General features: G+C 47.3%; 1 protein-coding gene across 2 annotated transcripts in view; it reads left to right on the forward strand.

The window, feature by feature from the left end:
• The window catches only part of klhl30 (kelch-like family member 30), a 191589-nt gene extending 164955 nt beyond the window's left edge, over positions 1-26634 (forward strand). The window contains exons 4-8 of one of the 2 annotated variants that reach the window (XM_085990696.1): positions 11188-11274; positions 19414-19569; positions 20517-20705; positions 22060-22205; positions 25248-26634. In XM_085990696.1, coding sequence (XP_085846822.1) covers positions 11188-11274; positions 19414-19569; positions 20517-20705; positions 22060-22205; positions 25248-25496 — 827 coding nt within the window. In that variant the 3' untranslated portion in view covers positions 25497-26634. The remainder of the gene's footprint in view (positions 1-11187; positions 11275-19413; positions 19570-20516; positions 20706-22059; positions 22206-25247) is intronic. The other variant, XM_085990697.1, reaches the window with a different exon arrangement.
• The last annotated feature ends 593 nt before the right edge of the window (positions 26635-27227 follow it).

Raw genomic sequence — 27227 nt, forward strand, 5'->3', positions numbered from 1 at the left:
GGTAGTGTGGTGTGTGTTAGACACTGGGACTGGATAGTGTGGTGTGTGTTAGACACTGGGACTGGATAGTGTGGTGTGTGTTAGACACTGGGACTGGGTAGTGTGGTGTGTGTTAGACACTGGGACTAGATAGAGTGGTGTGTGTTAGACGCTGGGACTGGATATTGTGGTGTGTGTTAGACACCGGGACTGGATAGTGTGGTGTGTGTTAGACACTGGGACTGGATAGTGTGGTGTTTGTTAGACACTGGGACTGGATAGTGTGGTGTGTGTTAGACATTGGGACAGGATAGTGTGGTGTGTGTTATACACTGGGAGTGGGTAGTGTGGTGTGTGTTAGACACTGCGACTGGATAGTGTGGTGTGTGTTAGACACCGGGACTGGATAGTGTGGTGTGTGTTATACACTGGGACTGGATAGTGTGGTGTGTGTTAGACATTGGGACAGGATAGTGTGGTGTGTGTTAGATACCGGGACTGGATAGTGTAGTGTGTGTTAGACACTGGGACTGGATAGTGTGGTGTGTGTTAGACACCGGAACTGGATAGTGTGGTGTGTGTTAGACATTGGGACTGGATAGTGTGGTGTGTGTTAGACACCGGGACTGGATAGTGTGGTGTGTGTTATACACTGGGACTGGATAGTGTGGTGTGTGTCAGACATTGGGACAGGATAGTGTGGTGTGTGTTATACACTGTGACTGGGTAGTGTGATGTGTGTTAGACACTGCGACTGGATAGTGTGGTGTGTGTTAGACACCGGGACTGGATCGTGTCGTGTGTGTTATACACTGGGACTGGATAGTGTGGTGTGTGTTAGACATTGGGACAGAATAGTGTGGTGTGTGTTATACACTGGGACTGGGTAGTGTGGTGTGTGTTAGACACCGGGACTGGATAGTGTGGTGTGTGTTAGATACCGGGACTGGATAGTGTAGTGTGTGTTAGACACTGGGAGTGGGTAGTGTGGTGTGTGTTAGACACTGCGACTGGATAGTGTGGTGTGTGTTAGACACCGGGACTGGATAGTGTGGTGTGTGTTATACACTGGGACTGGATAGTGTGGTGTGTGTTAGACATTGGGACAGGATAGTGTGGTGTGTGTTAGATACCGGGACTGGATAGTGTAGTGTGTGTTAGACACTGGGACTGGATAGTGTGGTGTGTGTTAGACACCGGGACTGGATAGTGTGGTGTGTGTTAGACATTGGGACTGGATAGTGTGGTGTGTGTTAGACACCGGGACTGGATAGTGTGGTGTGTGTTAGACACTGGGACTGGATAGTGTGGTGTTTGTTAGATACTGGGACTGGATAGTGTGGTGTGTGTTAGACACCGGGACTGGATAGTGTGGTGTGTGTTAGACACTGGGACTGGATAGTGTGGTGTTTGTTAGACACTGGGACTGGATAGTGTGGTGTGTGTTAGACACTGGGACTGGATAGTGTGGTGTTTGTTAGACACTGGGACTGGATAGTGTGGTGTGTGTTAGACATTGGGACAGGATAGTGTGGTGTGTGTTATACACTGGGACTGGGTAGTGTGATGTGTGTTAGACACTGCGACTGGATAGTGTGGTGTGTGTTAGACACCGGGACTGGATAGTGTGGTGTGTGTAATACACTGGGACTGGATAGTGTGGTGTGTGTTAGACATTGGGACAGGATAGTGTGGTGTGTGTTAGATACCGGGACTGGATAGTGTAGTGTGTGTTAGACACTGGGACTGGATAGTGTGGTGTGTGTTAGACACCGGGACTGGATAGTGTGGTGTATGTTAGACATTGGGACTGGATAGTGTGGTGTGTGTTAGACACTGGGACTGGATAGTGTGGTGTGTGTTAGACACTGGGACTGGATAGTGTGGTGTGTGTTAGACACTGGGCCTGGTTAGTGTGGTGTGTGTTAGACACTGGGACTGGATAGTGTGGTGTGTGTTAGACACTGGGACTGGATAGTGTGGTGTGTGTTAGACACTGGGACTGGATAGTGTGGTGTGTGTTAGACACTGGGACTGGGTAGTGTGGTGTGTGTTAGACACTGGGGCTGGATAGTATGATGTGTGTTAGACACCGGGACTGGATAGAGTGGTGTGTGTTAGACACCGGGACTGGATAGTGTGGTGTGTGTTAGACACTGAGACTGGATAGTGTGGTGTGTGCTGGACACTGGGACTGGATAGTGTGGTGTGTGTTAGACACCGGGACTGGATAGTGTGGTGTGTGTTAGACATTGGGACTGGATAGTGTGGTGTGTGTTAGACACCGGGACTGGATAGTGTGGTGTGTGTTAGACACTGGGACTGGATAGTGTGGTGTTTGTTAGACACTGGGACTGGATAGTGTGGTGTGTGTTAGACACCGGGACTGGATAGTGTGGTGTGTGTTAGACACTGGGACTGGATAGTGTGGTGTTTGTTAGACACTGGGACTGGATAGTGTGGTGTGTGTTAGACACTGGGACTGGATAGTGTGGTGTTTGTTAGACACTGGGACTGGATAGTGTGGTGTGTGTTAGACATTGGGACAGGATAGTGTGGTGTGTGTTATACACTGGGACTGGGTAGTGTGATGTGTGTTAGACACTGCGACTGGATAGTGTGGTGTGTGTTAGACACCGGGACTGGATAGTGTGGTGTGTGTAATACACTGGGACTGGATAGTGTGGTGTGTGTTAGACATTGGGACAGGATAGTGTGGTGTGTGTTAGATACCGGGACTGGATAGTGTAGTGTGTGTTAGACACTGGGACTGGATAGTGTGGTGTGTGTTAGACACCGGGACTGGATAGTGTGGTGTATGTTAGACATTGGGACTGGATAGTGTGGTGTGTGTTAGACACTGGGACTGGATAGTGTGGTGTGTGTTAGACACTGGGACTGGATAGTGTGGTGTGTGTTAGACACTGGGCCTGGTTAGTGTGGTGTGTGTTAGACACTGGGACTGGATAGTGTGGTGTGTGTTAGACACTGGGACTGGATAGTGTGGTGTGTGTTAGACACTGGGACTGAATAGTGTGGTGTGTGTTAGACACTGGGACTGGGTAGTGTGGTGTGTGTTAGACACTGGGGCTGGATAGTATGATGTGTGTTAGACACCGGGACTGGATAGAGTGGTGTGTGTTAGACACCGGGACTGGATAGTGTGGTGTGTGTTAGACACTGAGACTGGATAGTGTGGTGTGTGCTGGACACTGGGACTGGATAGTGTGGTGTGTGTTAGACACTGGGACTGGATAGTGTGGTGTGTGTTAGACACTGGGACTGGATAGTGTGGTGTGTGTTAGACATTCGGACTGGATAGTGTGGTGTGTGTTAGACACTGGGACTGGATAGTGTGGTGTGTGTTAGACACTGGGACTGGATAGTGTGGTGTGTGTTAGACACTGGGACTGGGTAGTGTGGTGTGTGTTAGACACTGGGACTGGATAGTGTGGTGTGTGTTTGACACAGGGACTGGATAGTGTGGTGTATGTTAGACACTGGGACTGGATAGTGTGGTGTGTGTTAGACACTGGGACTGGATAGTGTGGTGTGTGTTAGACACAGTGACTGGATAGTGTGGTATGTGTTAGACACTGGGACTGGATAGTGTGGTGTGTGTTAGACACCGGGACTGGATAGTGTGGTGTGTGTTAGACACTGGGACTGGATAGTGTGGTGTGTGTTAGACACTGGGACTGAATAGTGTGGTGTGTGTTAGACACTGGGACTGGATAGTGTGTTGTGTGTTAGACACTGGTACTGGATAGTGTGGTGTGTGTTAGACACTGGGACTGGATAGTGTGGTGTGTGTTTGACACAGGGACTGGATAGTGTGGTGTGTGTTAGACACTGGGACTGGATAGTGTGGTGTGTGTTAGACACTGGGACTGGATCGTGTGGTGTGTGTTAGACACTGGGACTGGATAGTGTGGTGTGTGTTAGACACCGGGACTGGATAGTGTGGTGGATGTTAGACATTGGGACTGGATAGTGTGGTGGGTGTTAGACATTGGGACTGGATAGTGTGGTGTGTGTTAGACACCGGGACTGGATAGTGTGGTGTGTGTTAGACACTGGGACTGGATAGTGTGGTGTGTGTTAGACACTGGGACTGGATATTGTGGTGGATGTTAGACATTGGGACTGGATAGTGTGGTGGATGTTAGACATTGGGACTGGATAGTGTGGTGTGTGTTAGACACTGGGACTGGATAGTGTGGTGGATGTTAGACATTGGGACTGGATAGTGTGGTGTGTGTTAGACACCGGGACTGGATAGTGTGGTGGATGTTAGACATTGGGACTGGGTAGTGCTGTGCTATGTTTCGACACTGGGACTGCCTAGTGTGGTGTGGTTTGTTAGCTATTGGAACTGTGTAGTTTGTGTTGTGTTTAATCACTGGGGCCGGTTAATGCGTTGTGTTGTAGACATTGGGACAGTGTTGTGTTTTGGACACTGGGCTTTTGGGGGCTGAGTTGAAATGTAGATCAAAGTGCCCTGTGCTTGCTGTAATGCTTTATTGAAAGAAAGAAAGAAAGAAAGACTTGTATTTATATAGCTTCTTTCACGACCACCGGACGTCTCAAAGCGCTTTACAGCCAATGAAGTACTTTTGGAGTGTAGTCACTGTTGTAATGTAGGAAACACGGCAGCCAATTTGCACACAGCAAGCTCCCTCAAACAGCAATGTGATAATGACCAGATAACCTGTTTTTGTTATGTTGATTGAGGGATAAATATTGGCCAGGATACCGGGGAGAACTCCCCTGCTCTTCTTCGAAATAGTGCCATAGGATATTTTAAGTCCACTTGAGAGAGCAGACAGGGCCTCGGTTTAATGTCGCATCCAAAAGGCGGCACCTCCTACAGTGCAGCACTCCCTCAGCACTGCACTGGATGAGTGGATTTGTGAGTGGATTGAGGAGTGGATTTTTTTTGCTGGCTTAACACTCTTTAGTACCAAACTGACACAATTCTGCAGAAACATCGACAGACACCAAACAGGATGGAAATCCAGCAGAGCCAGGTCCCATCACATGCTGTTTCCTTGCACACCCACTTCCATCCTAAATATGGTATCATTATTGTAATGTATGTACCTTTAAGAGGGGAACTACTTTCTACAGCTCATGTATACTGTAGTACCGGCAGTGACCACACCTGTATATAATGCTGAGTAGTAATCTGTTGTTTCAGTTGCAGTTTGAACCACGTTGAGTAAACACCTGTTGTACCGTTCTCTGCAGTCCTTTTCTTATTATTATACGGACGTAACAGTGGCGATGAGCAAGATCGAACCTACCTGCAACTCTGCATCACCTCCCAGGGATTCGCTCCTGGAGAACAGTGGAAGGAGGTTGAGTCCAGAAGCATGGGCGTCGACCACGGGCAACCGCCCAGTCATCCAGCGGAGATTTGAGCATCGCAGGGGAGGCTGTCGAGAGCCAGGCTTGGCTTTCCAGTCACGGTGGTCCAGCAAAACGGGCTGGCAACAGGTACTGTGCAGACCCTTCCCGGACAGCGACGGGCTAGAGCCCGACCGAGTGGCACAGAAAAAGGCCGAGTTGCGTCGACGGGGGAGAGAGAGAGGGCAGAGCGCACAGGGCGCAAGCCGGTGTTCAGGACCGAGCGGCGTCAACAGGGGAGAGAGGCGAGAGAGAGCAGAGCGCAGCCGGTGTTCAAGGGCCGAGCAGCATCAACGGGGGAGAGAGGCGCGCAGGAATACGCGAGGCGCTGCCATTGCCACGAGACCGCAGAGAGCGGCGTTGGCAGCAGCGCAGGAGCAGCGCACGAAACCCACAGGGCGTCGCCATTTGCCACGAGGACTGCCGAGAGCGGCGTTGGCAGCAGCGCGGGAGACGCCATTTTAAGCCGCAGCGGGGAAGAAAGGAAAGTGCGGGAGACGCCATTTTAAGCCAGTCTAACCACACCCAAAAATGCCGAAGAGTGGCAGTATCACAGCGTTCGACAATGAAGTCGAAGATTGGACGACATATGTTGAACGCATAGAAGTATACTGCAAGGCGAATGAAGTGCCAGATGACAAGAAAGCGCTGGTATTGTTGAATTCAATGGGTGCAAAAACGTATGGCTTACTACGAAACCTAGTAACCCCAGAGAAGCCAGTAGAAAAGGATTTTGAAAACATAGTGTCAATCCTGCAGGACCACTTAAACCCCACACCGCTGCTGATAGCAGAAAGATTCAAGTTTCACAAACGGAACCAGCATAAGGATGAAAGCAATGCTGATTATTTAACAGAACTGCGCAAACTATCGAAACACTGCCAGTTTGGAGCGGGACTGGCAGATACCTTAAGGGACAAGTTTGTGTGTGGGCTTCAAAGTGAAGGAACCCAGAAACGGCTTTTATCTGAAAAGGACCTTACGCTGGAAAAGGCTTTCAGCATTGCGGTATCATATGAAGCAGCAGCAAGGGGCGCTGCAGAGATACAACATCGACTGCAAGAATATGGCACAAACGAAATGTCATATGGAACAGAGAAGTGCTATCGCTGCGGCAGAACAACACACGACCAGAATGATTGCTGATTCAAAGACAAAGTGTGCAGACAGTGTGGAAAAGTAGGACACATAGCACGAGTCTGCAGGTCGGGAAAGAAAACCAGCAATAAGAAACCGACAAAAGGGAAGTACAAGAAAGTACATAAGATAACGGAGAATAGTTCAGACGAACAAAAGAGTGATAACGACTCCGAAAGCAGGGAACTGAGTTGTCTGAAACTACATAATGTGATCACAACGGAGGATCACTGAACCATTTGGGTCACTCTCAAGATAGCAGGAGTCCAGGTAAAGATGGAATTGGACACAGGATCAGCTCTAACAGTCATAAACCGACGGGACTACGAGCGGCTATTCTCACACATACCCTTGAGAGACACAAAAATTATTTTGAAGACGTACACGGGGCAAAAAGTCTACCTCAAAGGAAAAATAAGGGTGACCGTTATATATAACGGTAAGGAAACACCAAAACTAGACCTGTATGTATTGCAAGGTGGAGGACCACCATTACTGGGACGTGAATGGATCCGGAAAATACAACTGGATTGGCATTCCATACAGGCACTGACTGTGGCTGACAAAAAGGATGACGACGTCACACCTGGGCGACTGTCAAAGATCCTAACTGCCATGAAAGAAATGTTCAAGCAAGGACTCGGAACACTAAAAGACATGACAGCGACGATTAAAATTGAAGAAAACGCAAGCCCAAAATTTTTTAAGGCCAGACCGCTACCTTATGCGATCCGCCCAGTCGTCGAAGCAGAGCTGGAGAGTCTGGAACGTTCAGGTGTACTGTCCAAGGTAGACTGGAGCGAGTGGGCTACACCCATCGTCCCTGTGATGAAAAAGTCGTTGAGCAGCACGCCTGGGGAACCAAGGAAGGTTCGCATCTGTGGGTACTTTAAGGTAACAGTGAACCCGGTCCTTCACACCATACAATATCCACTTCCGCGGATTGAAGATATTTTCGCCTCGCTATCTGGAGGGAAACGCTTCACTAAGATTGATCTGGCCCAGGCGTATCTGCAAATGGAGGTAGAAGAAGCATCAAAAAAATACCTCACATTCAACACCCATAAAGGCCTCTACCAATACAACCGGCTGGTATTCGGGGTAGCATCAGCTCCGGCTATTTGGCAGAGGGCAATGGAACAAGTCCTGCAAGGGATCCCAGGGACCCAGTGTTATTTGGACGACATCTTGGTCACGGGCGAAAATGACAGTGATCACCTTGCCAACCTGGAGCAGGTGCTCACTAGATTGCAGGGATATGGGCTCCGAGCTAACCGCCCCAAATGCGAGTTTTTTAGAAAACAGATCTCGTATTGTGGCCATGTTATCGATAAAGAGGGGTTACATAAGTCCCCAGAGAAGATTGAGGCAGTAGTCAAGGCTCCAGCACCGGAAAATGTGTCACAACTGAGGTCGTTCCTCGGGCTGGTAAACTACTACCATAAGTTCTTGCCAAATTTGTCGACAATACTACACCCACTGAACACCCTACTGCAAACTGGGGTGCCATGGAAGTGGATTGACGAATGTAGACGAGCTTTCCAGAAGAGCAAAACACTAATCACATCGAAAGAGGTATTGGCCCATTACAACCCAGCGTTACCAATTCGGTTGGCTTTTGATGCGTCACCCTACGGCATTGGAGCGGTGCTGTCGCACAAATTCTCGGACGGCTCAGAGAGGCCAATAGCGTTTGCGTCATGATCACTAACCTCAGCCGAGCATAACTACGCCCAGATTGACAGGGAGGCACTCAGCCTAGTGTGGGGAGTGAAAAAGTTAAATCACTATCTGCACGGGCAGAAATTCACCTTGCTGACTGATCACCAGCCTCTTGTCTCCATTTTTAATCCGAAGAAGGGCGTTCCGGTGATGACTGCGTAACGACTACAAAGATGGTCACTTTTTCTAGGGGCGCACCACTATGAGATTGAATATAAGGGTACGAAACAGCATGGAAATGCTGATGGGCTATCACGCCTGCCACTGCCTACTGCGGAGGAGGCACCAGCAGTGGATCCTGTTGAAATATTCCATTCGACTATAGTTGAATACCTACCGGTAACTAACGCTTGTATCAAAAAGGAAACCCGAAATGACCCGACACTGTCTCGGGTATATGATTTGACGGTGAAGGGATGGCCAGCATATGGCGACTCACTGTTGCCAGCATTCTCGACAAGGAGAGAACAGCTGTCAGTGTGCCGGGGGACCTTGATGTGTGGATCCTGAGTGGTAATTCCACCCAAGTTAAGGGAGAGAGTGCTCAATGAGCTTCATGAGGGTCATCTGGGAGGGGTAAAAATGAAAAGCCTAGCCAGGGCTTATGTGTGGTGGCCCGGAATCGATAAACAAATCGAGGACCTGACCAAGAGCTGCTCAGGATGCCAGAAAGTCCAAAATGCACCACCACAGGCCCCTCTACACCCATGGGAGTGGCCCTCATCTCCATGGCAATAGGTGCATATTGATTTTGCTGGTCCATTCATGGACTCAATGTTTTTAATAGCTGTGGATGCGCACTCGACATGGCCTGAGGTCATCAAACTGTCCTCTACCACCATGGAGAAAACTATTGCAGTCCTACGGACCATTTTTGCTAGGAATGGCTTGCCAGAACAGATTTGCTCCGACAACGGACCACAATTTGTGTCCGAAGAGTTCCGGAGGTTCTTGAAAAAGAATGGGGTAAGGCATTACACATCCGCCCCGTATCATCCAGCCACAAATGGATTGGCTGAGAGGTTCGTACAAACCTTTAAGAAGGCAATAAAGGCTATGTACAATGACAACATTCCGCTGCAGCACAAGGTGGACAATTTCCTGTTCGCCTACCGGAATGCGGCACATGCAGTCACCAACCAGGCCCCAGCCATGATGTTCTTTAACCGAAGGTTAAGATCTCGCCTGGATTTGCTCAGACCAAATGTACGAAGAGATGTTGAGAGTAAGCAATTCCAACACATCCATGAGAAGCCAACAAGGAGCTTCAATGTAGGGCAACCAGTCTTGGCCCGCGACTACCGAACAGAAAAATGGCAGCCAGGAACGATATGCACATGGCAGGGCCCACTAATGTACACAGTGGACGTTGGGGAGAGCATCGTGAGATGCCATGCTGACCAGATCCTAGAGTCACAGGAACAAGTCAACCCCATGCCTCGCCCATACGTACCTGGTGATGAAACCGGCGTACAGGTAGCATCTACCCCAGAAACAGTAGCATCGGAAGCTGATGAACCAACCGACGACAGGGGGCCAGAATCGCCTCCGCACCAAGAGCAAGACACTCGGGAAAGGCGCTATCCAGAAAGGATCAGGAAGCCTCCCCAAAGACTGAATTTATAAATAGACTATTTTCAGCTAATGTTGCATGTTAAAAGTGTTAATTGTAATTAGTTTGATATTTAATTGTTAAATGAGTGTTATGGTACTGTTAATCTAAAAGGGGAGGAATTGTAATGTATGTACCTTTAAGGGGGGAACTACTTTCTACAGCTCATGTATACTGTAGTACCGGCAGTGACCACACCTGTATATAACGCTGAGTAGTAATCTGTTGTTTCAGTTGCAGTTTGAACCACGTTGAGTAAACACCTGTTGTACCGTTCTCTGCAGTCCTTTTCTTATTATTACACAGACATGTATTTGGACATGGATTTTTGGCACCGGTGTGAATTGAGGCTGAGTTAGAAAAGAAAACAAATGAAAGTTTCGGTCATTGTGAGAAAATGTTTTTACGGATCAGGAGACCTGTAAAAAGGACCAGAACATTAATCATAGGGTGTTTTCCCCCCAGGTATTGACTGGGGGAAAAAGGGAAAAGCCTAAGGTTAGTGTATGTTTCATAGAATCATAGAATCATGCAACATAAAAGGAGGCCATTTGGCCCATAGAACGAGCTACCCAATTAGTCCCACTCCCCTGCTCTTTCCTCACAGCCTGCATTTTTTTTCTTTTTAAGTATATATCCAATTCCCTTTTGAATCTGCTTCTGCCAACCTATCAGGCAGTGCATTCCAGATCAGAACAACTTGCTGCGTTGCAAGATTCTCCTCCTCTCCCCCTGGTTCTACAGTTGCTTAAATCGGGTATCAGGTTTTCACTGACATTTGTGTAAGTTTGCTAAATTTCGGAGTGTTTTCTGAGGATTAGGAAGTGGCTCACAAAATCTCATTATTCACAGCAGGTTTAGAGGCAAACCTGGAATATATAGATCAGTAAATTTGAGCTTTCGTTTTAGAGATATTTTTTGAAATTATTTTGAGAGACATATTGGGTGAACGCTTCGAAAAGTGTTCAGGTCACCAGGGAGCAGAGCATTAGGATCCTTTGCGATGGCAGGTCCACCAGGGAGCAGTGATAGTGCTCACTTTTCTGTTCTCAGTTCACGTGGGTAGTTGCAGGGGTAGGAAGTTGGTAAGTGTGACCTGACTAAGAGAAGGGAGCAACTCAAGGCTCTGGGTCCTAACAATTTTATATTTTATATGTAGAAAACTCTTCAAATTCCCACCAACAGCAGCAAATGATTGTGTCATTTCGTCCACCCAATATCTGGTTTCTAATTACTGGGAGCAGTCCATGATTTGAGCAAAAGATCTCCAGCAGCCTCTTGGCTGCCGATGATAGTGTCGCTGCTAATCTGTTGCCTTTTATCCACAGAGCACTGGTCCATTCTGCCAGACTTCCCGGATTACAACAAATGGGGATTCTCAGTCACAGCCTTAAACAATGACGTCTACATCACTGGTGAGATATCTTCCAACAGAAATACTCAGGAGAAGCTTGTGAAAGAAAGAAAGAACTTACATTTATATATCACCATTCCCGTCCTAAGGATGTCCCAAGGTGTCTCGGCAAATGCAGCAGCCAGTTGGTGCAGCGAGGCCCCACAAACAGCAATGAGATGAATAAGCAGTTAATTTGTTTTTGGTGATGTTGGTTGAAGGATGAGAGTTGGCCAGGATACTGGAAGAACTCCTGGCTCTTCAAATAGTGTTGTAGCGCTTTAATGCTCACTTGAATAGGCAGATGGGGCCTTGGTTTAACATCTCATCTGAAAATAGCACCTCGGGCAGTGAAGTGTCAGCCTAAACAATGTGATCAAGCCTTGGAAGGGGTTTGAACCCACCATCCTTCTGAGCAAGGGGGAGAGTGCATGAGAAGTGTTCAGGGGCCACAGTAATGAGATTCTTTCATTCCTTTTGAATGGTAGATCAAAAATGGATCAAAATATATTTTCCCCTCAAATAGTAGTTGCTGTGATAATTCTAATGCTCAGACCAAGTGATGCCCCCACTACCCTGGCTGAGACCAGCTAACTCTGTGCATCAAATCTGGAACCTGTTCTTTATGGCTCAGTTCCACACCTTTCAGCACATTTACCCACTGACCATTGGGGAGTCTTTGTTGTTGTTTACCTGTCTGACGAAGGAGAATGGTGCTTTATTATGGGATTTAAGTACCAGTTTGGCCTACCATAGATGGACTATATCGGGGCCTGGAGTTTCCGCTCACTTGCACTGGTTTTTTCAGTGGGATTTGAAGCACAAATTACATTCAGCGCAAATCGAGTTTGCATTAGTTTAAAAAAAAAACACGTTCTGGAAGCCGGCCCGCCCACAAAACTGGCTGTGCCCCCCCAGGGTGAATTAATCACCAGTGGGAGTTTCCGCTAATTGCGCTCGTTTGCAGCCTTCGAGAGGCTCTAGAAATTAAATTTTGGGCGCAGGGACACTAACAGGAACGTTTTAAAAGCTTTTGAATGTATTTTAAAAAATTTACTAAGGAACTGACTACTGAACCCCATTATAACTAAGAAATGGTTTTGTATTTTTATTTTAAGTCATTTTCGGTAATTTAAAATCAGGTTACTCACAGGTGGTGGACTAGACACTGTTATTAAAGATGTGTATTTTTTGTGATAAACCCATTTTCAGCCATATTAACATATCAAGGAATATTTTTTAAAGCAAATTAAAATAAATAATAAATGACATTCTAAAATGTTGCCCGATTGCGCTGGTTCATGGCAGATTTTGCATTCGGCAATATGAAAATGAGTTTGAGCTGAAACGCGAGAGGAAAAAAAACAATTCTCAAAACGTGATTTGCGCCCAGATCGCTGATTGCGCCCAAAGCAGAAATTCTATCGCCAGATCTCTACAATTCTGAGGTTGCATTAGTATGGGCCAAAAATAAACAGTAGCATCATGTCAGAAAACAAGACTACAGCAGCTCAAGTTTCAAAGGCTCGAGGAACAGCACCTCATCTTTCGATTAGGCACTTTACAGCCCTCTGGACTCAACATAGAGTTCAGCAATTTCAGATCATAACCTCGGCCCCCATCATATTTATATTTTTTATCCACACTTTTTGTTTGTGCTTTTTTTTTTCTTCCCTCCCATATGGCAGCTGTCTTTCATTCTGCCAGCGCAATTCACACTCCATCTAGAGCCATCCTTTGTTTCTTAACCTGTTCCATTACCATCTCCTCTTGCCTTGAATATCTCTTAATGACTCTTTACTTCTCCTGTCTTCCATCCTATCACAGACCTCCCCTTTTGTTCTTTCATCCCCTCCCCCATTTCCCACCCCCGAAACTTGCTTTTAAATCTGCTTTTTTCCAGTTCTGACGAAAGGTCTTTCTTCGACCTGAAACGTTAACTCTGTTTCTCTCTACACGGATGCTGCCTGGCCTGCTGAGTTTTTCCAGCGTTTTCTGTTGTTATTTCAGATTTCCAGTGTTGTGTATGTACCTTTAAGGGAATAACTGGTCTTAGACTGCAGTACCGGCAGTGACCACCCCTGTATAAAAGGCCCTAGCAGACTTCTGTAGTTTCAGTTTCAAGCTGCCTCTTGTTCAGTAAAGTACCTGTTAAACTGTTCTCCCGAAGTCCGTGTATTATTGAGGCGCGGACTTTACAGTGGCGGCGAGTAAGTTTGAACTCACCTGCAATGTGGCATCATCTCACGGGGATCTCGCCTGAAAGGAAGGTCCTGGAAGGTCGTAGTCTGAGCAACGGGCGTCGACTGAGGGCAACCACCCAAAGAATCCATCGGTGTTTGGAGAATTGCGGGAGAGACTGTGGTTCCAGCGAATCGTGCTGGTAGCAGGTAGCGCGCTGACCCTTCCGGACTGCGGCGGGCTCAAGCTCGATCGAGCGGCTCGACAAATCGGGCCTCGCAGCGTCGCCGGGAAAAGAAAACAAGAGAGAGAGGGTGGAGCGCACAGGGCGCGGTCGGTGCTCGAGAACAGGACAGCGGAGATAAACTAAACGGGGGGAAGGAAAGCGAGACACGCCGAAGCTGCGGGTCACTGCCATTACCCCGTAGAACGCTAGGAGCAGTGTGGCAGTAAGGAGAAGAAGCAAAAGCGCAGGAGGCGCCATTTTATCCCGTTGGGGAAGAAGCAAAAGCGCGGGAGGCGCCATTAAATTCCATTGGGGAAGAAGCAAAAGCGCGGGAGGCACCATTTAAAATTGCCCAAGATGCCGAAAAGTGGCAGTATCACTGCTTTCGACAACGAGGTAGAAGACTGGACCACGTATGTGGGAAGAATTGAAGTGTACTGCAAGGCAAATGAGGTGGCTGATGTAAAGAGGGCATCGGTATTAGTAATTCTGATGGGTGCGAGTACGTACGGCCTATTGCGGAATTTAATTACCCCAGCTAAACCAATGGAGAAAAGTTTTGAGGAGATTGTTCATATCTTACAGGAACATCTAAGCCCTACACCACTGCTGATAGCAGAAAGATTCAAGTTCCATAAAAGAAACCAGCACAAAGATGAGAGCAATGCTGACTATCTTACGGAACTACGCAAGTTATCGAAGCACTGCCAGTTCGGAGCAGGACTGGCAGACACCTTACGGGATAAGTTTGTCTGCGGGCTCCAGAGTGAAGGAACCCAGAAACAACTACTTTCAAAAAAGGACCTGACGCTAGAACAGGCTTTCAGCATGGCAGTATCCTACGAAGCAGCAGCACGGGGAGCTGCGGAAATACAACAGAAACCACAAGAATACAGCGCTAACGAAATGGCGTATGGAGCCGAAAAGTGCTATCGCTGCGGCAGAACAACCCATGAGCAGAAGGACTGCTGGTTGAAAGACAAAATATGCAGGCAATGCGGGAAAATGGGACATATAGCAAGAGTCTGCAGGTCGGGAAAGAAGACCAACACGACAAGAACTACTAAGGAACAGTACAGGAAAGTAAAGAAACTGACAGATAGTAGTTCAGAAGATCAGGAGAGTGATAAGGACTCTGGGAGCAGGCGACTAAGTTGTTTAAAATTACACAACGTGATCGCAAAAGAAGATCACCGAACCATTTGGGTCACCCTCATGATAGCAGGGTCCCCAGTGAAGTTGGAATTGGACACAGGATCAGCCCTAACTGTCATGAATCGACGAGACTATGAGCGGCTATTTTCACACATACCCTTAAAGGACACGTCCATTGTATTGAAGACATACACGGGGCAAAAGGTCAACCCAGAGGAAAAATAAGGGTGCCAGTTGAATATAACGGAAAGGAAACACAGAAACTATACATGTATATACTATGAGATGGAGGACCACCATTATTGGGACATAAATGGATCCGAAGACTACAATTGGATTGGCATTCCATTCTGGCACTAACTGTGACTGACAAAAAAGATGATGACGTCGCACCTGGACGTCTGTCACAAATTCTATCTGACGCGGAAGAGGTGTTCCAACAGGGACTTGGGACTCTAAAAGGAGTAAAGGCAACCATAAAGATTGAGGATAATGCAGCCCCAACATTTTTCAAGGCCAGACCGGTGCCATACGCGATACACCCAGCTGTGGAAGCTGAACTGGAGAGTCTGGAGCATTCGGGGGTGCTGTCTAAGGTGGACTGGAGTGAGTGGGCCACACCCATCATTCCTGTAATGAAGAAAGCATTGAGCAGCACGCCTGGGGAGCCAAGGAATGTTCGCATCTGTGGGGACTTCAAGGTGACTGTGAACCCAGTCCTGCACACAGTACAGTTCCGCGGATAGAAGATATTTTCGCCTCGCTATCTGGAGGGAAACGTTTTACAAAGATTTGCCTGGCTCAAGCGTATCTACAAATGGAGGTGGAAGAAGCATCTAGGAAATACCTCACGATAAACGCTCACAAAGGCCTTTACCAGTACAATCGACTGGTATTTGGGGTAGCATCGGCCCCGGCTATGTGGCAGAGGGCAATGGAACAAGTCCTGCAAGGGATCCCGGGGACCCAGTGTTATTTGGACGACATCCTGGTTACGGGCGAAAATGACAATGAACACCTTGCCAACCTGGAACAGGTGCTCATGAGATTGCAGGAAAATGGGCTACGAGCCAACCGTCCCAAATGTGAGTTCTTCAGGAGCCAAATCTCGTATTGCGGCCACATGATTGATGAGGAAGGGTTGCATAAGTCGCCGGACAAGATTGAGGCTGTAGTCAAGGCTCCAGCACCAGAAAATGTGTTGCAACTGAGGTCGTTCCTCGGGTTGGTGAACTACTACCATAAGTTCTTGCCGAATTTATCTACAATTCTGCACCCACTGAATGCCCTGCTTCAAACTGGTGTAACATGGAAATGGAGTGATGAGTGTAAGCGTGCCTTTCAGAAATGTAAATGCCAAATCACTTCAAAAGAAGTATTGGCCCACTACAACCCAACACTACCGATTCGGTTGGCATGTGATGCGTCACCTTACGGCATTGGAGCGGTGCTGTCACACAAATTCCGTGATGGTTCAGAGAGGCCAATAGCCTTTGCATCGCGCTCGCTAACCTCAGCCGAGCGTAACTACGCCCAGTTTGACAGGGAGGCCCTCAGCCTGGTGTGGGGGGGTGAAGAAGTTCAATCACTATCTGCACGGGCAGAAATTCACCCTACTGACTGATCATCAACCCCTGGTCTCAATTTTTAACCCAAAGAAGGGCGTTCCGGTGATGACGGCGCAACGGCTGCAAAGATGGTCACTTTTTCTAGGGGCACATCAGTATGACATAGAGTACAAAGGTACAAAACAACATGGAAACGCTGATGGGCTGTCGCGCCTACCGTTGCCTACGGCGGAAGAAGCACCTGCAGTGGACCCTGTGGAGATATTCCATGCGACCATAGTCGAATGTTTGCCTGTTACAAACGCAAGTATTGAGAAGGAAACCCGAAATGACCCGACACTCTCTCGGGTCTATGATTTGACAGTGAAGGGATGGCCAGCATATGGCGACTCACTGTTGCCAGCATTCTCGCCAAGGAGGGAACAGCTGTCAGTGTGCCGGGGAAACTTGATGTGTGGATCCCGAGTGGTAATTCCACCCAAGTTAAGGCAGAGAGTGCTCAATGAGCTTCACGAGGGTCATCTGGGAGGGGTAAAAATGAAGAGCCTAGCCAGGGCGTTTGTGTGGTGGCCGGGAATCGATAAAGAAATCGAGGATATGACCAAGAGATGCACAGGATGCCAGAAGGTCCAAAACGCTCCACCACAGGCCCCGCTACATCCATGGGAGTGGCCCTCATCTCCATGGCAACAGGTACATGTTGATTTCACTGGTCCATTTATGGAATCAATGTTTCTAATTGCTGTGAACGCCCATTCGAAATGGCCAGAGGTCATTAAAATGTCCTCCACCACCACGGAGAAAACTATTGCAGTCCTAAGAACCATCTTCGCCAGGAATGGGTTGCCAGAACAGATCTGTTCCAACAATGGCCCACAGTTTGTGTCTGAGGATTTCCGGAGGTTCCTGAAGAATAATGGGGTGAAACATTACACACCTGCCCCATATCATCCAGCCACAAATGGATTGGCTGAGAGGTTTGTTCATACCTTTAAAAAGGCCATAAAGGCAATGTATAATGACGACATACCACTGCAACACAAGGCGGATAACTTCCTGTTTGCTTACTGGAATGCAACACATGCAGTAACCAACCAAACTCCAGCCGTACTGTTTTTTAACCGGAGACTAAGATGTCGCTTGGATTTGCTCAAACCAAACATAAGACGAGATGTTGAGGATAAGCAGTTCCAGCACATAAATGAGAAGCCAACCAGGAGCTTCAAGATAGGGCAACCAGTCTTGGCCCGCGACTACCGAACAGAAAAATGGCAGCCAGGCACGATATGCACACAGCAGGGACCACTAATGTACACAGTGGACGTTGGAGAGAGCATCGTGAGATGCCATGCTGACCAGATTCTAGAGTCACAGGAACAAGCCAAACCTGTACCACAAGCATGGGCACCTGGTAATGAGCCCGAAGTACAGATTGTGTCTACCTCAGAAACAGGGGTATTGGAAGCTGACGAACCAACCAATGACAATGAGCCAGAATTGACTCCACCGCCAGAACAGGATACTCGAGAAAGGCGCTATCCAGTCTAGATCAGGAAGCCTCCTCAAAGACTGAACTTATAAATGCCTATTTTAGTTGATGTATATATTACTGAGAAAATTGTAATTAGATATTATTTAGTTGTTAAAGGAATGTTATGTACTGTTTATCTAAAAGGGGAGGAATTGTTGTGTGTGTACCTTTAAGGGAATAACTGGTCTTAGACTGCAGTACCGGCAGTGACCACCCCTGTATAAAAGGCCCTAGCAGGCTTCTGTAGTTTCAGTTTCAAGCTGCTTCTTGTTCAGTAAAGTACCTGTTAAACTGTTCTCCCGAAGTCCGTGTATTATTGAGGCGCGGACTTTACATCCAGCATCCGCAGTATTTTGCCATTATATCAAGGTTCAAAGGGATTGGCTTATGCCCAATATCCCAGTGTGATGGAAGAATCCCAAGAAATATTTACAGACTTTGAGAGGGGAGTTCAGGACATCAAACTGTCCAAGGACACTCCATCTGGGGACAGGGGCAAATGCAATATTTCTCAGTGACTGGAAAGTACAGTTGTGACTCTTTTCTGGATTTCTGGGCAAACTCACAGGAAATGAAAGTAAGGGCCTGGCACTAAATTTAAATCTGGGTTTCCCTGTGACAGGAAAGTTTGGTATTGCCATCAGCCATGTTCGAAGGACCATCCACTGAGTGCGAAGGATTGGTCAGTCACTTATTGGCTGCAGTTAAACGCTACACTCTTAGGAAATGGAAGGAACTGGATCTTCCATTCCAAGATATTGGGCGAGTACTTTACACAGGGGTAGGCATCTCCGAGCATGTCCCACGAACTAGGGGCCTCACGTAAACAAAGTAGCCCAGTGTGCGAGAACCCCTTCCCTGGGAAGCTGTATGAGAGCAACAATTTGATGTACAGCTAGAAGAGAAAGGCTCGGGTCTCCACACAAAGACACAAGTCAGACTGCCCATTTGGTGCTTGTGTTACCCTACATGGTGAACAGAGCAGAGCAGGAAGCAGGAGCAATGGGAATCTGGGCTAGGTTAATGGTTGTATCTTCCAGTTGGCCTCTTGGGGCCTGCAATGGGATCTGCTCAAGCTGTCTAGATAGAGATGTAGAGAATTCTTTGGATATCTTTGTCAATCGCTCAACCTCATCACTACTAGGTTATTAATCTCTGTCTTGGGCAACTTTTTTTTAATTCGTTCTGGGATGTGGGCGTCGCTGGCAAGGCCAGCATTTATTGCCCATCCCTAATTACCCTTGAGAAGGTGGTGGTGAGCCGCCTTCTTGAACCGCTGCAGTCTGTGTGGTGAAGGTACTCCCACAATGCTGTTAGGTAGGGAGTTCCAGGATTTTGACCCAGCGACGATGAATGATTGGCGATATACTTCTAAGTCAGTAGATATGTTACATACTATCAATATAAAGCCATGGTTTAAAAAATACACTGATGGTGAGATTCTTAAAGAAATGTTATCCAAAGGTCACTTGACAACTGCTTGCACTCCTGCCTTTCCAGGAGGCTCCAGAGGCAGCAAGACTGACACTTGGTCGACAACCCAGGGCTGGAAATTTCATTCCAAAGAAGGGGTATGGAAACCCATTGCGCCGATGTTCAAGCCCAGAACCAATCACTCTACGGCAGCGTTAAATGGAGAAATCTACGCCATCGGAGGTAGCAGGCGAGCGATTGAAGAATGAATCTAGTGCAAAGTTATGGGGTGGAGTGTGCATTCAGAATGAAGCATTGCGGCCAAGACGTTTTGTTTTACATTGCTGTGCTAGTTAGATCATCCCAGAACATGAATTAATTTCTAAGTCAGCTATGTTTGTTCTGGTAGTGAAGTGCTGATGTTCAAATTCAGAAAGGCTTAATGATTAGTGGTAGAGTCTTGGTATCCCATTCAGAGGGCCTAGTACAGCCTTAGGCCTAGATATGTGACTCGAGTTTCTCCAGCTGCCCAGTGTAACTCGAATTGATGGAAGACTTTCTTGAAACTGAATGTTGAGGCTAACCACAGGTGTAAGAAATGTCTCCAGTTAGACGTGACCCAGCTTGACGTGACCCAGCTTGACGTGACCGAGCTCGACGTGACCGAGCTCGATGTTACCGAGCTTCACAAACAGCTGGAAGCACTCTGCGCTATATGGGAGGAGGAAGTGTTCCTGGAATATGCATTGTAAGAAATGGTCCTTGGGAAACAAGAGAGGAATAATGAGGCAGAGGTTGGAAGTGGGTGATCATCCCCTAGTTGGCGGACAGAGGAAGACTTGGGCAGAGGTAATGCAGGAAACGTCTTGGAATTTGTGGTGTTTGATAGGGATACAGTGCAGGAGACTCCTGGGGTCTGGGAGTGTTTTACAGGGATACAGTGCAGGAAACTCCTGGGGTCTGGGAATGTTTTGCAGGGATACAGTGCAGGAGACTCCTGGAGTCTGGGAGTGTTTTACAGGGATACAGTGCAGGAAACTCCTGGGGTCTGGGAGTGTTTTACAGGGATACAGTGCAGGAAACTCCTGGGGTCTGGGAATGTGTGATAGGGATATAAAATATCCTAATGCAGTGGAAGGGAATCCGGCCTCGCAGTCCTGTCGTAAAGTCTGACACTTTCTGAATTGCAGGGACGACATTGGATGTTGTGGAAGTGGAACGTTACGACCCATACAATGATAGCTGGGCTCTGATTGGTCCCACAGTGAAGTATGTCACTAACTTCACCGTCACAGGGTGCGTGGGAAAGCTCTACGTGATTGGTTCGTGTGCAGCCAAGTACAATGTTCTCACCCTGCAGTGTTACAATCCTGTCATAGGTAGGTGCCTATGTTTGACTCTCAGGAAAGGGATGAGAGTGTAGTGCAATGTTGCATTTCATGAGCGCCTTTAACTGATATGCCCCGTTAAATGACCCGCTGTTTTATCTGATCTGTACTTATACTGCACCATAGTTTTAGACTTTACTGTTTCTTCTCCATTCCCACTCCTTTCCTTCTTTCTTTATTCCTTTTGTCACTCCTTTCCTTGCTTCTTTCCCCACTGCTCTTCCACTCCATTTATTTTACATTCCTTTCCCCATTCCTTTTCTTACTCTCTTCCTCAGTCCTTTCCTTACTCCTTTTCTCATTTGTTTCCTTTCTTCATTTTTCATTCCTTCCCTCACTCTGTTCTTCGTTCCTCTTCCTCTTCTATTACCTCCCAGACTCTGTGTCATCCCTTCTGCTGTTTCCCTCATTGTTTTAGGGATTGACATTTTCTTCCCAGGAAACAGAAGGAAAATGTATTGATTCCTCCATGGATTTGTTTGGAACTAATTTTAAGAAATTGGATACTGCTGTTGATCAGAGCCTGGAGTAGGGATAAGCTGAGCCTGGGAGTGGGGGTGGGAGTGGGGGTGGGGGTGCAGAGGTAGTGGGGGGCTAGGGGGAAGGTGCTCAATATTGCCCTGTCTCCCATAGCAACCAGTTCTCCAGGAAGCAGCGAGGGAGAGTCATTCCCATCCTTGTTCTGGTAGCTGGTAGACAGCAGCAAAGCCGAGTGTTGGGAGAGTAGATGGAAAATGGCTGGGAAATGGCAGAAAGGTAGAGTCTTACCTTAAAGTTATTCTTTTTAATTTAGTGCCCTGCCAACATTCTGCCAACAAATGCTGCAAGCATATTGGGAACCTATTATTAACACAATATACTTGAGATAGTTAGGAGCGAAACATCAATACAACAGCAACTGGGAGTGCTGGATACGCAATCTAAGCTGTAAAACTGGCTACAACTCAATCTCATTGTCTTGTACGGAACCGAAAATCTGATCTTTTTGTTAGCAAAGGTTGGTTCCTATTCTTCTGCTCCTATAAGTTTCTCAGACTCGTTTCCTTCAACATGCTAAAATATTGAGTAGTTAGCTGAACAGATCTCAATATTCTCAAACTCCTCAGAAATAGTGTTATTGGAGGTCACTGTGGACCCAGCCAGCCACCAGCACTCAGTGATACCTTGGACTCGTCCATGTTGCTCCCAGAATCACAACCCTCTTACCTTCCTTCCAGGACAATGTTCCTTTTCATACCATACTTCAAACCTTGTGAACGTCACTGTTCAGATCTGGGGCTTTAAGCGGTTAGAATTTAAAGCCTTTCTCTCCACCCCTCTCAGACGCTTCATTTTGTTTCTGCAGATAACTGGAGTGTTATTGCCTCTCCCTTCATTCCAAAGTACCTCTCGGCTCCCCGGTGTGTCTCGGTGGATAGAGTGATTTATTTAATTGGAGACAACACAAAGAAGGTCTACGCATACGATTCTGAGGCTAACATGTGGCAGAAGGTAATGGTGGGGAAGCTGAGACTGATGTTACTCTTAAAATGCCAATCACATCGTGCTGACTCTTAACTTATCAGTGATTATATTAACTCTTAACATAAACCATAAATGTTTACAGCACAGATGGAAGGTCTGTAGCCCATTGTGTCTGTACCAGGTCTTTGCGAGGGCAAATCGAAACAAATCTTACTTCCTTGCTCGCTCCCCATAGCCCTTTATCTTGCTCTGCTTCAATAGTTTATCTACTCTTCCTTTAAAAGATGGAATTGTTTCACCTGAACTGCTCCACGTGGCCAAACATTTCCTGCTTGAACAACTCTCTGTGTGAAGAAATTTCTCCTAATCCCTCTGAGCGATGATTGTAAATTGATGATCCCGAAGTTATGACGGGAGATCGAGACAACCCCCGTGGAAATTCCAAGCAGTTAATTGTAATCAGGAACATAGATCCTTCAAACCTGCAGTGTGCTGCGTTGGTGCATCAGACCCTGGGGCACATCATTGCGCACGGCCCTCAGAGGAAATTCGCAGGCAGCCAACAAGATATCCGCGCTGTTACACCGGAAGCTTTGGCCTGGATATCTGGCGTAGATATTGACATTTGATTTGCTTTGCTACTGCCATACGAAAGAAGAGAAGAAGGTGCATCAAAGTGGTATATCTGTCTGCTGTAACTTCCTCACATGAATATGAATAAATGAATAGCTCCCCCTTCCTTCCTTTTAAGAGTCAGTTTAGACCATTACCTTTGGCGGCTCAATAACAACTTCATTTATGTAGGAACTTTAACATAGTAAAACATCCCAAGGCCCTTCACAGGGGCCTTATCAGACAACATTTGAAACCAAGCCACTTAATATTAGGACAAGTGACCAAAATCCTGGTCAAAGAGGTAGGTTTTAAGGAGTCTCTTAAAGGAGGAAGGAGCAGTAGAGAGGGGGAGAAGTTTAAGAAGGGAATTCCGGAGCTTAGGGTCTAGATGGCCGAAGGCACAGCCGCTAATGGTGGAGTGATTAAAATTGGTGATGTGCAAGAAGGCAGATTTGGAGGAGTGCAGAGATCTCAAAGGGTTGGAGGGCTGGAGGAAGTTACAGAGATAGGGAGGGGTGAGGCTATGGAGGGATTTGAAGACAAGAATGAGCATTTTAAAATCAAGTTGGTAACAGTACTGTGTAACCGACCCTAAGAGACCACAGGCTTCCTGCATCTGTTATTGGTCTGGGCTTAGTTAGCTGATCAGCTTTGGGTGGCATTAGAGAAACGTGTATGTATCTGGCGTGCATCTGTCAGTATGTATGTGGACTTTCAGTGAGGACTGGCTGTAATAGCCCCTAGAGTTGAATACCCTGTCTACACTCGCTGTTTGGGCTCACACAGAAAGAAGGGTCAATTGGGTGAGGTAGCGGAGGGCGAATGGAACCTGCATCCTGGAGTGGGAGTCAGGGTCTTCAGGGGAGGGGGAGGGGGAAACTGGAAGGAAAAGAGAGAACAGATATAGTTTTATGAGGCTTTATTTGGTAGAGAGTGTGTGACCTGTCAGGGGAGAAATACGTGAAAGGGACATCTGATCTGTGACACTGATGTGCCTGCACCTGAGTTAAATACTGATGAGATGACTCTGAATTAAAAGTCCAGTGGGTGACGCCTGAGTCACATTGAAACTGTTCCCTCAGAATTCCAACTCTCTCTGTTCTTTGTATTATTTCCATGGCACCAGCATCCCTGGGCACACAATGCCACAGGTTGATCAGTTTGGCACGGTTTGACAGTTTGATGGTTTCTCTGGCATTACTCGGTGACAAGGCTTGGGAGAATTGCATAAGTGTTGTTGATGGCTTCACCTGTTTGCATGTTTCAGATTATCTTTGGAAATATATACACACATGAGCCCAGTATCTGGGGTGTGTTGGCCTCCTTTATATGGGAGAACATTTTCCAAATAGGCGCTGGTCCCCGAGAAAGCTCCCCCTCCCCCCAGTGTTTTCTGATTGGTGCTGGCAGTAAGCAAGGTTCTTTACCATCGACAGGTACTCTGAAAGTTTAGGCTATGGCCACTGCCTACAGAATATTAACCTGCTTCCTCCTGCTCCTCTGTGCTGTTTTTGCAGCAGCTTTAATTTAAGTTGCTTGCTAACTACTGCACGCGATTCTCTCTCCTCCATATTTAAGTTTCACATTTAGCAGCCTTGCTTTTCTGCTGCTCTGCACTCAACATCCATTTTCAAGGCAGAAGCAAGTTTCTGATTTTCAAAAAGAGTTTCCATTGGCTGAAAAACGGTTTTGAAGACCTGTTCTGTGGCCAATCAAAAGCTCGGTACTGCCGATTGCCATAGTTGCATCATATGGGTTTGTCTCTGACAGCATACCAGAACGTTGAAGGGCCACAGCCAACGAATATGCTCATGGGTGACCCCTGCTGTCTGATTCAATGTGCTAATGCACTTTGACAGACAGTCACACTATGTCAGAGCATTTCTGAAGTAGGTCAGAATAATACTGGTATCCCATGATTCATTGTACTGGTATCCCATGATTCATTGTACTAGTATCTCATGAATCATTGTACTGGTGACCCATGATTCATTGCTCTGACGTCCCATGATCTACTGCACTGACGTCCCATGATCCACTGCACTGACGTCCCATGATCCACTGCACTGACATCCCATGATCCATTGCACTGACATCCCATGATCCATTGCACTGACGTCCCATGATCCATTGCACTGATGTCCCATGACCCACTGCACTGATGTCCCGTGATGATCCCCTGCACTGACGTCCCGTGATGATCCCCTGCACTGACGTTCCATGATCCCCTGCACTGACATCCCATGATTCATTGCACTGACGTCCCATGATCCCCTGCACTGACATCCCACGATCCCCTGCACTGACGTCCAATGATCCCCTGCACCGACGTCCCATGATCCCCTGCACTGGCTTCCCATGATCCCCAGCACTGACGTCCCATGATCCCCTGCACTGATGTCCCATGATCCCCTGCACTGACATACCATGATCCATTGTTTTCTCCTCTTTCAGGTCCAGCTGCTCCATAAGTTACATGAGAATGGGGGTATGGTGGTGATTGCTGGGAAGATCTATGTTACTGGCGGCCACTGGAAGGGGATGGAAGGAGACTACAGTGTGGAGTTGGAGGTGTACGATTGTGCTAAGGACGTGTGGACTATCGAAGGCTTCCTGCCGCGCCTCTGGTTTTATCATGGGACTTGCTCCATTTTCATTGACACGTCCAGATGGACTGAACTGTTTCCAGACAGCAACACCTAGAGAACACTCTGCAACGCTTCCTAGTCTGTGCACCCGATTGAGAGCACTGCCTGCACAACACAGCTCACACAATGAACAATTAGTCAAAGAGAGCGGGATGGAACCCTCTGTCCAAAGGAATTTATGTGCTGCACATGCTCATTTTTAGCAGCTTCACCTTTAGTCTGAGAGAATTTTTTTCTAGAAAAGCTCCCCCTGGAGGCCTGGTATTCAATGACGGGAATGGACTGTAGTTACAGGAATACCCCTGGGTCATGTCCAACACCCAACACTGCTTTGAACAAAACTCAGTCACAAGCTGCGCTTATTAACTGTGGTTTCAGTGTTCAGCTAGAACATGGGAAGGAAGTGAGTTATTGATTTAGTATAAATGGCTCCCTAGCATCCTGGCAACAAGCCACCAGTGTTATCTGACAATGGGTAGTGAAGGTGTGGCCTGTTGTCTCTGGAGCAGGCCCATGCTGTTCATTTTCAGCAGTCATTCAGTGACAACACATCTCTCCAAACAAGGAAAAAACACTCCACATCAAAAATACTTACTCCCACAGTTACCTTCACCTTTTAAGAGCAGCAAATAACTGACATCATACTCCCTTTTTTAACTGTATATTACACTCTTCCGCCTTTGGTAAGATATTCTCAGCCCTCCCAGTGCCAGCAAATAAACCTGTATGAAAGGTATCCTCCTGACCACTTTAGCAGCTGCTTCAGTGACAGGGATCCGCCTTGGAATGGAAATCCCTTTTAAAAACCCAGCACGAAATAGTGGGAAACTGGACAAATATTGTGTAAAGGGGGTGAAAACCTAATATTACCTTTTTCAAGGGGAGTATGAAATCAAAATTGCTTTCCCATCTTTAATTAAAGAACGAGAAAAAAAACTATTCTTTTGCCCCTTTAACATTGGGCTGTGATCCTTTATTTAAAATTGATCTTCAAACTAAAAGAACGTTTTTGTCCACATGGTGAGCAGACACTCAAAACCAGCACCATCTCCTGGCCCAAACTAGAACTGCAGCAACAACAACAAAAAATACTTTGAGGCTTTGAAAAATGACCAGGCCTCGAAAGCCTGTGCTCTGTTCAGGGCATCTGGGGCGCTCTCGGGTCAGGGGGGGCCGGTTACACCAGGGTTCCACACCAGGGGGAGGGGGGGGCTTCCTCAGGCAAAGGGGGTAGGAACCTCTTGTGTCCGCCCTCCTGCTGGACCTGCCAACTCTTGCTTCAGGTGCTGGCTGACGCCGCTGTTTCTGGCCCCGTGCACTGGCGGGCGTCCCACTTCTGCTGACCCCCTGGGGATCCCGATGGGGTCCGGTACGTAACTGGTATATAGGGCCCTGGTGAGACTACACCTGGAGTATTGTGTACAGTTTTGGTCTCCTTATCTAAGGAAGGATATACTTGCCATAGAGGGAGTGCAACGAAGGTTCACCAGACTGGTTCCTGGGATGGGGGGATTGTCCTATGAGGAGAGATTGAGTAGACTCGGCCTATATTCTCTAGAGTTTAGAAGAATGAGAGGTGATCTCATTGAAACATACAAAATTCTTACAGGGCTTGATAGGGTAGATGCAGGGAGGGTGTTTCCCCTGGCTGGGGAGTCTAGAACCAGGGGTCACAGTCTCAGAATAAGGGGTCGGCCATTTAGGACTGAGATGAGGAGAAATTTCTTCACTCAGATGGTGGTGAATCTTTGGAATTCTCTACCCCAGAGGGTTGTGGAGACTCAGT

Source organism: Somniosus microcephalus, chromosome 6 (genome assembly GCF_052327205.1).
Source record: "Somniosus microcephalus isolate GS21.2 chromosome 6, FLI_Smic_1.0, whole genome shotgun sequence".
Classification (NCBI taxonomy): domain Eukaryota; kingdom Metazoa; phylum Chordata; class Chondrichthyes; order Squaliformes; family Somniosidae; genus Somniosus; species Somniosus microcephalus.